The 13,709-nt window shown below is 44.4% G+C and overlaps 1 protein-coding gene across 9 annotated transcripts in view; it reads right to left on the bottom strand.

Moving 5' to 3' along the window:
* Positions 1-13,709, bottom strand: part of CACHD1 (cache domain containing 1) — a 404,129-nt gene that overhangs the window by 116,399 nt on the left and 274,021 nt on the right. Inside the window, exon 1 of one of the 9 annotated variants that reach the window (XM_084964825.1) lies at positions 7,466-9,081. The exons of the other annotated variants lie outside the window; for them this stretch is intronic. Within the exon in view, the coding sequence (XP_084820951.1) occupies positions 7,466-7,672 (207 nt within the window). The 5' untranslated portion in view covers positions 7,673-9,081. Of the gene's footprint in view, positions 1-7,465; positions 9,082-13,709 lie in introns of those variants that run through there. 9 annotated transcript variants of the gene reach the window in all.

The following is a 13,709-nucleotide window of genomic DNA, read 5'->3' on the forward strand; positions in this document are numbered from 1 at the left end:
GGATGCAGGTTCGATCCCTGGCCTTGCTCAGTGAGTTAAGGATTTGACACTGCTGTGAGCTGTGGTGTAGATCGCAGATGAGGCGAGGACCCCACGTTGGTGTGGCTGTGGTGTAGGCCAGCAGCTACAGCTCCGACTCCACCCCTAGCCCGGGAACCTCCATGTGCCGCAGGTGTGGCCCTAAAAAGATAAATAAATGAATAAATAAAAATAAATAAAAGGGATTTGGAGAGTTCCCTGGTGGTCTAGCAATTTATGGGTCTGGTGCTGTCACTGCTGGGGCTTGGGTCCAATCCCTGACCTGGGAACTTTCACATGCCCCAGGCGTGGCCAAAACATGAATGAAAGAAAGGGTATTTTGTGATCCTTGCTAACTACTTGAAATTTGAATTTCAGTGGTCACAGTTTTATTGAAACACAGACATTTGTTTACATATTGCTATGGCTACTTTCATTCTACAAAGGCGGAGTTAAAGAGTTGGAATAAAGATTGTACGGCTTACTTTGCTACAGGCAGAAAGTAAAAGCCCCAACATGTCCCAGATTGAGCCATAATTCCAGGTATTTTATAAAAATTGGCTTCGATGCCTCTCTATGGAGAGGTGGGGGTTCCTTTGCTCCCACTGCTTGAATCTGGGTAGGCTTCCAACGGCTTCTGCCAGAAGAGCTGAGAGAAGGTGATGCTATGGAAATTGTAAGCCTTGTAAGCCTAGGTCACAAAGGGCTCTGCAGCTTCCGCCTGTCTCTCTTGGCATAGGCTCAAGTACCAGTGTTGTAAGAAGTCCAAGACACATGGGGAGGCCACGGTTAAGTGTTTGGTTGGCAGCTCTAGCTGAGTTAAGTCTTCAAGTCATCCCAGCCCCAGCTCCGGATATGAATCAAAAAGCCTCGAGATAATTCCAGCCCCTGGTTTTCGCTGATGAAGCCCCGGATATCACGGAACAGAGTTAAGCCATCCTTGCCATACCTGAACCACAGAATCCGTAGGCATAAAGAATCAGTTGTTTACATCACTGAGTTTCGGGGAGGCTGAATTCCATTCTAAGATAAACACGTGGAAGCTGAGCTAAACAAAGTTGCTCAGATGGAAGCACTGCCTCTAAATTATCAGAATTATCAAGACTCTAGCTTGTGAATTATAGACAGAGTGCAGAGATTTCAGAATTCTTCATAAAATTATGATAGCTGCTGGATAGGGGTACTTACCCATATACTAGGTACAGGACCCAAAAATGGAGGTACTGTCATTTTAAATCGATGAGCCACAAAATAAAAGAACCCACCCACTCATTCAAACTCAGAACCATCTGGTTTATAAAACCTGTGTGGGAGGATCAGCATAAATGAATCTGACTAGTATTGATGAGGACACAGGTTCAATACCTGGCCTCGCTCAGTGGGTTAAGGATCCAGCATTGCCATGAGCTGTGGTGTAGGTCACAGATGCAGCTTGGATTCCTCATTGCTGTAGCTGTGTTGTAGGCTGGCGGCGTAGACCCCTAGCCTGGGAACCTCCATATGTCATGGGTGCGGCCCTAAACAAACAAACAAAAACCTGTGTTTACCTGCTCAGCTATGGCGCCCCAGACAAACCAAAGTGAAGAGTAGTCACAACAGTGGTTTGTCATTTAAATTCTTAAAATTTAAAATCATATAAACTGAAGAATGGAGCTCCTATTAACATAATCAGTCAAGGCGCAGACTGGGCTGGCTGTGGAACTGAGTGTTCCTTGGATGGGGGGTGGGTACTGGCTGATGGGAGAGAGGCCTTGCCAGGGAATGGGGAACCTGCCTTTGGCCTCCTGGTTAGGATGGGCCTCAGGCTGCATTGCTCATTGGTGGAGGCAGGAACTTGCGAGCAGCCCCAGAGACACACGGCAATTAACCAAGGTCTCAAAAGCAAGCTCTCTCCACTTAGATTCGCACCTTGTGGTCAGAAACTCCTCAGTGTTTCATGTTGTCAGTCTCATCTTGCTTTATTTAAAAAATTAGTCGCCAACATTTGTTGGGGGCTTCCTATGTACAAGGCATGCTTATAAGCACCTCATAAGCGTATATTCATCTAATCCTTCAAGGAGCCCGAGCAAGTGCATGCTGAAGGTTACATAACTTGCTCAAGGTCACAAAGCCAGGAAGCAGTGGAGCCGGGGTCCAAAGCCAAGAGTATTCTGTATTCTGCTTCCGAGCCAAAGCATCAGCCCTTGTGGAACACTGCTGCACTCTGTAAATGCACGGACGGACAAACTCCCCTGCCCCCATTTCTTCTCAAATCCATTTTGACAAATGCTCTGAAATCCTCGGCAGAATACTCTAAGCCACAGAGTCTCAGGACTTTATAACAAGAAGTAGATTTTTTAATAGTTAATATTTCATTTAGAATTCTTTATAAGTCCTATGAAAATCAAAACTCTGAAGAAGTTTAGAATTGCTGAATTCTACCAGTACCATGAAAAAGGGCTGGGGCTGCATATGAAGAAATGTATCCTCCAGAACAAGGTCTGTTATCACCCGACTACTGTGGTAGGAGTTGCACTAAACTACCTTAAATTGTTCTAATTCCTCCAGGGTGTTGGATCGTTGGTTTCTAACCTGGAAGGAGAACAGAATGAAGGTACCTATTCCTCTCCTTCAGGAGGTGAATTTCAGGATTTGACATTTTCCTCTGGGTTTTGACCTGAATTGATTTATCTGTTATTATAGAGTAGAAAGATGAAATTGTAATTCCCATTTTATGTGTGGGGAAAAAAAAAAAAAGATGCATATGGAGCTTAAGCATCTCTGGACTCCCTGGGGGTGCTCAGGCCTCCTGTGACTCCACTGCCTGAGATGACCTCTGTGTGCCCTTGGGACAAGGACGGTGATGGTGACTTGCTATAGACACCACATGCCCTATTCTGGGGTCTTCTTTTCCTTCTCTCAAAGCAATCTCTTTTAGCATGTCAACCAAATCTAGGTTGCTCGGCAAGCATTAACAGAATTTATTAGAGTAAAGACAGCCCACAGAGAGATTAAGTCCTGAATGTATCTTTTAAACTCAAGAGAACCGGCTACCAAGGCGGAAACTTCCAAGAGGCCAGACAGATTCTGGGTCTGTATCCTGCCATGATCCCTGCCGTCAAGAGAAAACAAAGGACATTCTCAACAAAAAAGCTACAGGTGGACCCACAATCCTCCTCAGTGTAATTAAAAACATTTTTCTTTCCACAGCTCAGCTTTCATCTTTTATCCTTCTTTATCCTCTCCCCTTCATCCCCTAAGGGGATCCTGAATGCTGATGAGACGACGGGACTAAAACCATCTTGTCATCTTTTGGGTCAATTCTTCAGCCAGCCAGCATCCAGCCACGGGTCAAAGGATGAGGAGGTAGCACGCCGGTCCCCATGGGAACGGATTCGAATTTGTCATCATCTCCAGTGACAACGTTTCATCACAACATCAATGAATTTCTTTCTTGAATTTCACTTCCCTTAATTTTCCCAGAGACATTTCTGTCATTTGCATACTTCCCCAGAGCCGCCCGCCAACCCCCCCACCCCCGCCCCGCTTTTAAAGCTCTTTTTACCTTAGCTTTATACTTCTAAAGACTGGAGGTGGGCTGGCACATGGTTAGAACAAGGTAAAGGAAAACAAAATGCAAAGGCATCGTACACATTTTATTTATGCTCCTTTCCTAAAAGGAAGGGCCAGAAGCAGTTTTGAATGTTAGGGACAGCTTTATTTAAAACACCTAACGCTGAGGCTGACAGGCACAGACAGGACGGGTACTCTAGGGGACTGGAGATTCAGAGCAAAATTCCTATTGAATGTCGAAGAGCTTAACATGTGACATTCAAAAACCTTTGTGCTGCGCGAAGCATTTAACAGCTGATGACCCTTCCCTTCGGTGCCAGCCTTATTACTCCACGAAAATAAACCTTTTTGTTTTCCTGCCAGGTTCAGAATTTGCTTCTTTCACCAAAGACATGATTTCAAGTATACGCAAGCGCAAATATTTAACATCTCTGAACATCACACCATCGCATGGCAAAGTTCAAGGACACGTTGTTTCATGTTGCATACTCTCTACAGGATATAAGAAAAAAACCCTATGGTTGCTATTATTTTTATTAGTATCAGTAGTGATATTCCAGACAGCTCTCCCAATTATCAGCGGAGAATTGGGGCAAGGTCTTTGACTTCCCTTAGCCTGGGTGTCCTGAGGAAAGCAGGAATCGTGTGGTTTTTCAAGGGCTTCTTGTGATGTTTCAATGAGACAATGACTATATAAAGCCCGGGATGAGTACCAGGGGTTATTTTCATTGCTATATTCCATCTCTGGATTTAGGATGAGCGCGTGATGGTGATAGGAAATACTGTGGAGTCTCAATTTCCCCCAATTAGAGCCTTACATCACGGGAAAGGGACTACCTGAACAATCACCTTTTTTTTTTTCTTTCATGGTTAATGCACAGGGGCACTGACTCCTGCACATCCTCATGAACAGGGTCTGGGTGGTGGAAAAAAGAATTTTATTTTCCCCCTTAAAATTTCAAAGCAAAATGGCATAGAGAGCTTAAGCTCTGGAGTCTCATAACTTTGAGTTAAATCCAGCTCTGTCACTTACAGGTAAGTGGAATCAAGCAAATGATGTTTCTAAGCCTCAACTGATTTACCTCTAAACTGGAAACAGTAATAGCTGCTTCATGACATTGTCTGAGAACTAAGAGGGATGATGTTGATGAAGAGTTTAGCAGCATGTCTAACGGATTATATGTGCCAAATAAGCGTTGGTGAGTGTTGTTTTGCTGTTGTTGTCCTTGCTATCCTCGTCACTGTTACCATCACTGGGCGGACCTTGGTCATAGGACTAGGGCCCTTGGTGCCTCTTCCCCAGCCCTGCGGACGGTAGGTTGTATAATTATGGTCGTAGGTAGTTCAGGTCTCCTCTGGGATCCTCCTTTTCTAAACTTGAGGATCTAATAATGCCTTGACTCTTGTGTCACACTTTTCCATTTTCAAAGCACTTTTGCAAGGCTCATCTCATGTGTGCCTTCCACCAACCGCAGGAGTTGGGCAGAACAGATATTCCTGCCCTGTCTCTACCATCAGGACATCAAGACGCAGTGGTGTGCCCAAGCTCATGCTGAGTAAGTGGAGAAAACAAAGACACCACTGCTTCTAATCTGGGGCTCCATCCCCTTTCTGCTACAAGCTCCCTCAAATGGCAGAAAAAATGGGAACTCTCCCAGATCAAATTATCTAAGTTCTACTCATGCTTCCAGTCCCAGCCCCACTATTACCTCTCTGAAGCCGTCTCGGGCCCTTCTTTCCCCAAATTGCCTAGGACTTGGCATCTGCGCCACCTGTGGTTGATCTTTCTTCCTTCAAAGATTCCATTTCCCCCAAGAAACCAACACATAACCATGATGAGCATTTAAGGATTGTTTACTATGTGCCAGGCACTCTCAAAGGGCAACTTTAGGGAATGCCTTTATTAATGTTCACAACTCCTGGTAACTATTAAATGCTATTTTTATAGGTAGTTCTGATAGATGAACTTGCCCAAGGACACTCAGCTAATAAAATAATTAGATCAATTCCACACCGCTGAACTACTGTACTATGCATTTTTCCTTCACGTGCACCTCACATCCAGAAGAGCAGGCATAACTGGAGTCATTTCCCCTCAGACAATCTAGTATTACCGCCATATCGGAATAATCTGGTTCCAGTTCAACAAAGGGCGACGACCATAGGAATATTGTCTATTTCTGGTTCAAGCCCATCAGAAACTCTGGCTCATCCAATTCCCTATCTTCACCTGCCTCCTGGCTTATATCAGTGGCTCTGGAATAAGTCTTGCTGAATAAGGAGCACCAGGAAAGGTACCCTGATGGCAACTGGCCATAGATATGGCATGGCTGCTCGTTCACTACCAGCCCGGGGGGCAGCATGCAATGGCCTAGGCATGGCAGGCCATGCCACAGGACAGGAGAGATGAAGGCTCAGGGGTGGGATGGGGCCAGTCCAAATTTCCAATGGCCCGAGGGGGCTTCAGGGTTGTCTGACGGATGTGTGGGAATCGCACATCCAACGGAGAAGTGGGGCAGCCGCTGACAGACGAACTGCAGGTGGACCAGGAAGATTTATGTGCAAGGCTGTCTGGGCTCCAGGGTCACATACCCGGATCCTGGGAGAGGTGGGGCCCCTGTCACTGAGCTGGGGGGTGAGGGGGAGTGAGATGGAAAAAACAGAAGGCAAGTGCTGACATGCCAGAGAGCTGTAGGAGGCTGAGCTCGGGAAACAGCTTCTCTCTCAAAGCAAAATGCAGGTTTGCTTTCAAGGTTATGATGGGGTTTGGTGCGGGCAGCGGTTTGTGTTGGGTAGTCCAGGAGAGTCATGGAAACATGAAGCCAAGCCTCCAGAAAGCCAAGGTTCTCAACGCCAGGGCTCAATGCGCTCTTGCCCTGTTGTTCACCCCATTTTACCCTTAACAACCAGATCACAACAAAAGAAACAAAAGGAAGCGCGGACTTCAACCCACTTCTCCCCACTTCGCTCTGTAATAGGAGCCCCTGGGCGTAGGTTCCTTTAAACCAAAATAAGCAAGTGCTTAGGCCTTAAAACTTTACAGCCTGTTCCTTTAGGAGGGAAAAGCAGTTTAACCTAGTCTTAACCTTCGAAAGAATCAAGAGGCTGTGAAGGGGGCGAGGGGGAGGAACAGGAGCCCCAGCAGGGAGAAGAATCTCATGTTTTACATGACAACGTTTGAGATCAGTTTTCCTAGTTCGTGAATCAGGGAGGAAAGGGGTTAAAATACCCTGGGTTCAAGAACTTAGAAGAATTCTCTGGCGGCCCATGAAGGACACAGAGAAAAGGAAAGAAAACCCAGACCCATTACTCTTACCAGGTAAAGCTCTCACATAGAGTAAACGTATTTTGGCTGAGCGCATCAACACCAAGTCTAGCTTAGAAGCGCTGGAGGTAACGGGGTGGGGTGGGGACGCATTAAGGGAACTGGGGTCCACTGGGAGGGCTCTGGGGACCTGCAGCTTCACAGGAGCCCAGGCTCTCTTCCCCCACCCCCAGGGCACATCACTTCTCATTATCCCGAACCAAACCTTGCAGCCTGGGCCAGAGCCTGGCACAACTGCAGGGACTCAGGAAATGTTTGCTGTATACATGAAGGTCAAAACCTGAGCTCCAGTAAGAGGCCAACTGACCAGAGTGTGTGTGGGGGTTCTTCATGGGTCCTTGGAGGGCATATGGGTCAAATACTTGCGAGCGAGTGTCCATTAGCTCAGCAATGAAGTGGAAAGATGAGACTGGCAGGGAAACAAAACTCTGCCACTAAACACGCCCTCCTCCTCAACCTGGCCAAGAACGCAGTAGATCCCATTCCTGGGAAGACAGACTGGCAACACGACTGAAAAACACCTAGATGTTACTATATCCCCTTTCTTAATAACCAGCTACCCTGACTTACCTTTGCAATGGAAGATGATATTGCGCCATCACAGGACTTTGCTGATACGCATGTCCAACAGCAGCAGACACTCTCCCATGCGCATGTCACACTCTCCCTGTGCACGTCACAGGCTAATGTGCAGTGTATTCCATTTTCGAGTAACAACTTTCCACCATATAGAGTCCTTTTAAAACTAAGGAAAAATAACAGTACGAGTGACAGCATCCTACCAACATTTGACTTCTTCAGCTGTTGAAAACTGGTGTTGCGATCAACAATCACCCGAGTCTTCAGTATGACCCGACTCTCTTAGGCTGCAGGAGGACTCTCTCCCCTGGTCCAAGTTCATGCAATGAAACCAGCTTGTACTGTGCTTGTCTCGATAGACAGGAAAGGCACTTGTTGGCTTTAACTTCGAGATACTTGAGTAGTGGCAAAACTGCCCTTGAGGTCTAGGGGGCCTTTATAATGCAGGCCTGAAGCTCCAAGTACTTATACAGAGAGAAAAGTTTATGTTTTCTTCTTTTTAACTTTTATTTATTTAAAAAAAATTTTTTTTGGCAGCACCCATGGCATGTGGAAATTCCTGGCTGGGGATTGAACCAGCTACAACCAACGCCACAGCGGTGGCAACATTGGATCCTTCACCCACTGTGCCACAGAGGGAACTCTGTTGTTTTTTTAAAAGGATAATTAGGAGAAACAACAGCATGCACATAGACCGCTTCGATGAGGTGCAAATGTTGGATGCTAGCAGGAAATGTCTTGCAATGAAGAGTTGCTAGAAACACCAACACAAAATGTTTCCCATGTGGGTTCCCCACCAGAGGAATTAGGACTGTTTGCCTCCACCACCACATTTTTATTACAGCCTTCTCTGAACTACTCTGGGTGTCGCCCGGCCAAGCTGCGTCTGATATCATTCTTGAACTCACTGTTGGATTTAGAAAGGTCTTCTCATCCCCTCTCTGGTGACAGAGAGGACTGCAAACAGAAGAACCGGGGTATGTGTGCTCTTCACTGGCTGTTTGCTTCCATAGGACTCACGCCCACACCTTCCTCTATGGTGCCTGACATGGGTGACCGAGGAAGTGACAATGACAGTTCTCAATGATCTGCAGAAGAGCCAGCATGCACTTTGCAGCATATAAAAAGATGAAAGGCTGCTTAAGTAACACCCAGTGAGAATGCCTGTGAGCACTTATTCCAACATGCCCCTCACCTGCCCAGAATCTTCTAATATTGTACGTAAAGCTGTATGTAGTTCTTGGTAAGCATCCAATTTGAATACCACATGTTATTTCATAGAACCAGATTTTCAAAGCATTTGGTCAATTCAGGGTGCTTGATATTAGCAGCAATTAACTCCTTTGCATCCTTGTCATAAGTATTTCCTATTGTACCAAGGAATAAATGAGGGATAAGTTGGTCCCTGCTTTTAAGTTGCTTGCTACGTTTCAAAATACACTCTGGGTTTCTGTTTATGCATTCTACCAGTGCAGATGATTTGAACTTTTTTTTCTTTTTCCTTTTTTTTTCTTTTTGTTAGTAGGAGCAGCAGTACTTTCACATGGAAAATGGAGTTGGAGGGCAGAGGTGACGATTTAATGAAATCTTAGCTGCTATCTTCTCACCAGCATTTCCCAATACTATCCAACCTCGAGATATTAAAAGTGTGTGTAGAATGGGCTTAATTGTTTCCATGTTTAATGGCATGTTCATTTCTCATGATGAAGTCTTTCTGGAGTTATAGAATGAGGATGGAGACGCAATCTCTTCCCTTCTTCGTCTTAAATGAAGCTTGGAGTGTTTGAGTCAGAATCCCAGGCTCAGACTTTGCAAGGGTCTGTGTCACTGAAAGAAGGCATTTGTGCACATATGGACGGCGGACTCAAGCGAGGCGCCGAAGTTCCAGCTGGAGCAGGGAGAGAGGCGCAGCGTGGTGGGAGCTTACATGTCTTTTCCTGCCCTGCCCCAAAGCCTTGCCAGCCCCTCTCTGTGCTGCAGCCTGTGCTTTCCAGCTGTGCCTGCAACACTCCCTCCACCCCGCCTCCAACCCGCCCTGACTGATAGAGAAAGAGTACCAGCCCTTTCGCGTGTTCCTTTACAAACTGGGCTGTGGGAATTAACAGAATGAGGAAATGGAGTACTCTGGGTATCTGCCAAAACAACAGCACAAAAAACCTGTAGCTGTAATTTTCAAGCCTTAAATACCTGTGGGTGGTGGTGGTGGGAGGTATAGAGAATTGCATTTTTTCCTATAATTGGTAGAGGTGTGTATACACAACTGTACAAATGAATGCTGTGTTGTGAATCCTGCCAACATATGCACAGGGTACAATTCGTATATGTCAACAATAGATACACAGAGCATTATAATATAATGTGTGAGTACTCAGGAGGGGTTGTGTGTGTGTGTGAGGGAGAGGGAGGGGAAGAGGGTGGGATTATCTCAGTTTATCTGAACACCAGGCATACATCGGCTAAAGTACACTACATACCCCTGAAATCACTGGTCTATATTTAGTACTGGAATTAAAGCTTTCATGCATGCCTACGCACCTATTTGAACTTCCAAATATATATAAGGATATGGAGCGTATGTTGCACGTATATTTTCCTGAAAATATAAACAAGATAGTTAAATACTTCAAATTCCAAATCACCATTTCTTATCGAGCTACCTTCTCTCTCCTGGCCCACCTTGTTTTTTTCCCCTCTAGGAAGAAGCTGGCGGGCAGCTCCCTAAGTATCCCTCCCTGATTACTGTCAAAGTTTCATGTAGGGAAAGAACCTGGGAGTTCCGAGGTAGCTAAATGTTTGCTACTTTCTCCATGGAAACTGCACTAACCAAAACTGTACCAACCACAGTTCCCCATTAAACAATTCCAAAGAGATACCAACGTCTACTCATGTGCAGCAGAAAGGAAGCTCACTCTGTTACACTTAAACCCTAGGTACTAGCCTGACAGCTGCAGCTTTTTTTTTTTTTTTTTACTCAATTAGCTAGAAGTCCTTCTTTAGGAGTGCTCTTTATTTACCCACCCACCCCCAAATCCCAATAAAAGAAAAAAAAAAAATCAATAGCCCCATAGAAGTTCCATAACGACACAAATTTGAACCAAGTGACCTGAGGTTATGTTATTAATGGAATAACGATGAATTGAGAAAAAGACACAGGAGTTGTCTCCTTAAATAAATCAAGGACTTCATTTATATTTATATCTGTTTTATGTTCCTGCAGGATAATCCATTAGTAATAAAATGCTCTTCCTCGTAAGGCACACGTTATAGACTTGTGATTTATTAGAGCTAAAAGGCAGAAGGCACCCCCACCACCGTTTGGCCCATGTCAACTGAGCATTTAAACACCATCTTTTCCTCATTTGGAAGCTGAGTTTTCATCAGAGTACTTACAATGTTTAGACATATGATTTATCTTACTTTGGTTAATGTGTAATACTCTCAGGAGAGAATAAACCACCTTCCTCTTAAAAACAGAAAACATAAAAAGAGCAGCAACAGAATAAGTATGAAAAGCAACATAGCACAGTGATTAAGAATATGGATTTTTAAAATTAGACCACATGGATTAAAATTCTGGTCCAGGAGTTCCCATTGTGGCTCAGTGTTTGACGAGTCCGACTAGGAACCATGAGGTTGCAGGTTCGTTCCCTGGCCCTGCTCAGTGGGTTAAGGATCCGGTGTTGCCGTGTGCTGTGGTGTAGGTCACAGACATGGCTCGGATCCCGCGTTGCTGTGGCTCTGGCGTAGGCCGGCGGCTGCAGCTCCAATTCGACCCCTAGCCTGGGAACCTCCATATACCACAGGAGCGGCCCTAAAAAAGGCAAAATAAATAAATAAATAAAAATAAAATAAAATAAAATCCTGGTCCTATCATCTACTCCAAGAATGACTTTGGGCATCATTGCTTAATATCTTTGAGCCTCAATTTCCTCAACCCTAAAACAGGGAGAGGAATTCTACTTGTGACACAAAGGTAGTGGTAAAATTTTAATGAGATAACTTAGGTGAAGCAGCATTTATTAAAGGAACATGAAGCATCAGGTCTAGTAAATCGTCTTGTGCAAAATGCAACACCACCTAGGGGCATACTAGTTCTTGTACCCATGCCCCACTTACTAGAATTCTAGTAAAGCATATGTAATTTCAATCAAAAATACTGCCACCCTACATGATATCCATAATGCATTTATACCGCCCTTCTGGCTCTCAGAAATGCCTAGAGAGGACAGTTCTGTCCTTTGGGCCATCACCTGCAAGAGATTAGCAAGATATACCAAATATATGCAACACATGTCTCCTGTGCCTTACCTCTGTCCTTGGGATAAGCTCTTTATTTCTCTTCCTACAAAGCCAAGTATACAGTAAGTCCTCAACAAGTGTTTGCTGACTTCATCGACTGTCTACCACTTACCAGAGGTATGCTCAGAATCTCCCCCTTAACAACGCATTAGTTTATGCATTCATTCCCCAACATCTATCAAGTCTTACACTGTGAGTTATTCTGGCAAGGTCCCCATGCTCAGGAGTGTGGGTCTCCTCGATCTGTATCTTTGGAAGAGGTAATAAAACCCACAAATTTTCGTTCTGCTACAAAAGCATTTCCAGTATTTAATATTTTCTTACTCTCTTCCAAAATTTGAGGAGTATCCTCTAACCAAAATTTTTTTGCATTTTTGGTAAAACAAATTCAGAGTCAACTTGCATGATTTTTTCGGGGAAGCAGCATGATGTAGCAAAACGGTCTGTAAATCTTTCCTAAAGTGATGGACTGACCATTCAAAAACCCCCGTGAAATCTCATACGAAACTTCGATATGTCAAACAAGTAAGAAAAATTGATGGGGGGGGGAATGGAGAGGAAAAGGACAGAACCGGGTCCCTTATGTTCTATAACAGTCTCTGCAGTACCTCCCTTGTACTTTAGGAAACAATATCTTGAAAATACACAGTGTAGCACTGAGTCTGTATCACTAGAATCCCCAATCAGGTTCTCCAACGTTTGAGTTGAGTGACCTTATACAAGATATTTCTTTGGTATCATTTTCCTTGTCAGGGAAACTTGTAGAGCTGTTTTTCAGGATTATGAATTCACGCAACAAATAATTCCTGAGACCCTACTACCTTCTACCTTGAGATACTTTTTCATGGTACTAGGGGTGCAGCAAGGAAGGAAAATAGACAAAAATCTCCATCCTTTACAGGAGGCCTTAAATTCTATTTCAAACGATATACAATGAAAAAACTGCATATGTAAGTCCTAAGTGCAAAATTATAAGGTAGTAAATAAAGCAAGAAAGTGCTAAGAATAAAGGTGGGTACAATTAATATCAATTATAAATGGGTGGTCAAGGGCTTTCCTGAGAGGTAGCACCCCACCAAGACTGAAAGGATGCAAGGGAACAAGCCATACGGCTCTACAAGAAAGATGCAAGGACAGTGCTTGATTAATGATGCACAGTCAATAAATGGTGATTATTTTCATAGCCAATATAACATGAGAAAGCATAAAAGGAGGATTAAAAATTTGATCTCGGAGTTCCTGTCGTGGCACAGCAGAAACAAATCAGACTAGGCACCCTGAAGTTGTGCATTTATTTGATCCCTGGCCCTGCGCAGTGGGTTAGGGATCCAGCATTGCTGCGAGCTGTGGTATAGGTTGCAAATACGGCTTAGATCTGGCATTGCTGTGGCTGTGGTATAGGCTGGCAGCTGTAGCTCCAATTAGACCCCCGGCCTGGGAACCTCCATGTGCTGTGGGTGTGGCCCTTAAAAAAATATAAATAAATTAAAAAAAAATCTGTCTCTGCCACTTTACTAGCTCACTGAAGCCTTGAACCATTTACGATGACCTCCTAGAAATGCAGTTTTCTCATCTAAAAATGGGGTAATAATACCTGGACATTTTACAATGCCTTTAAAAAATAAAAATGAGAAAATATACATGGAAACCATAAGGAAACAGAAAACCACAAAAATATGAAAACTGTCACATCCCCTTATCGCACCATCTTTCTGAAATGACAGATCACCATTCGTCTTAATAGCCATGAAACCCAATGATTTTGATAGGTAGCCCAGGAGAAGAATTTCTCTGTTAAAAAATAACTTCCCTTCTGGAGCGTCACACCAAGAAGAGTAAGAGCTGAAACAGACCTAGCTTGATTTCCGGTTGAGGAAATCTAAACACGAGCCAGAGAAACTTGCTGGGGATCCGGTCTGAGAGAACAGTCATCTGT

The sequence above is a fragment of the Sus scrofa genome, chromosome 6, assembly GCF_054392235.1.
Source record: "Sus scrofa isolate SSC_HxYL_T2T_F1_AM1 chromosome 6, Sscrofa_HxYL_maternal_Yorkshire_Landrace_v2.0, whole genome shotgun sequence".
NCBI lineage: Eukaryota > Metazoa > Chordata > Mammalia > Artiodactyla > Suidae > Sus > Sus scrofa.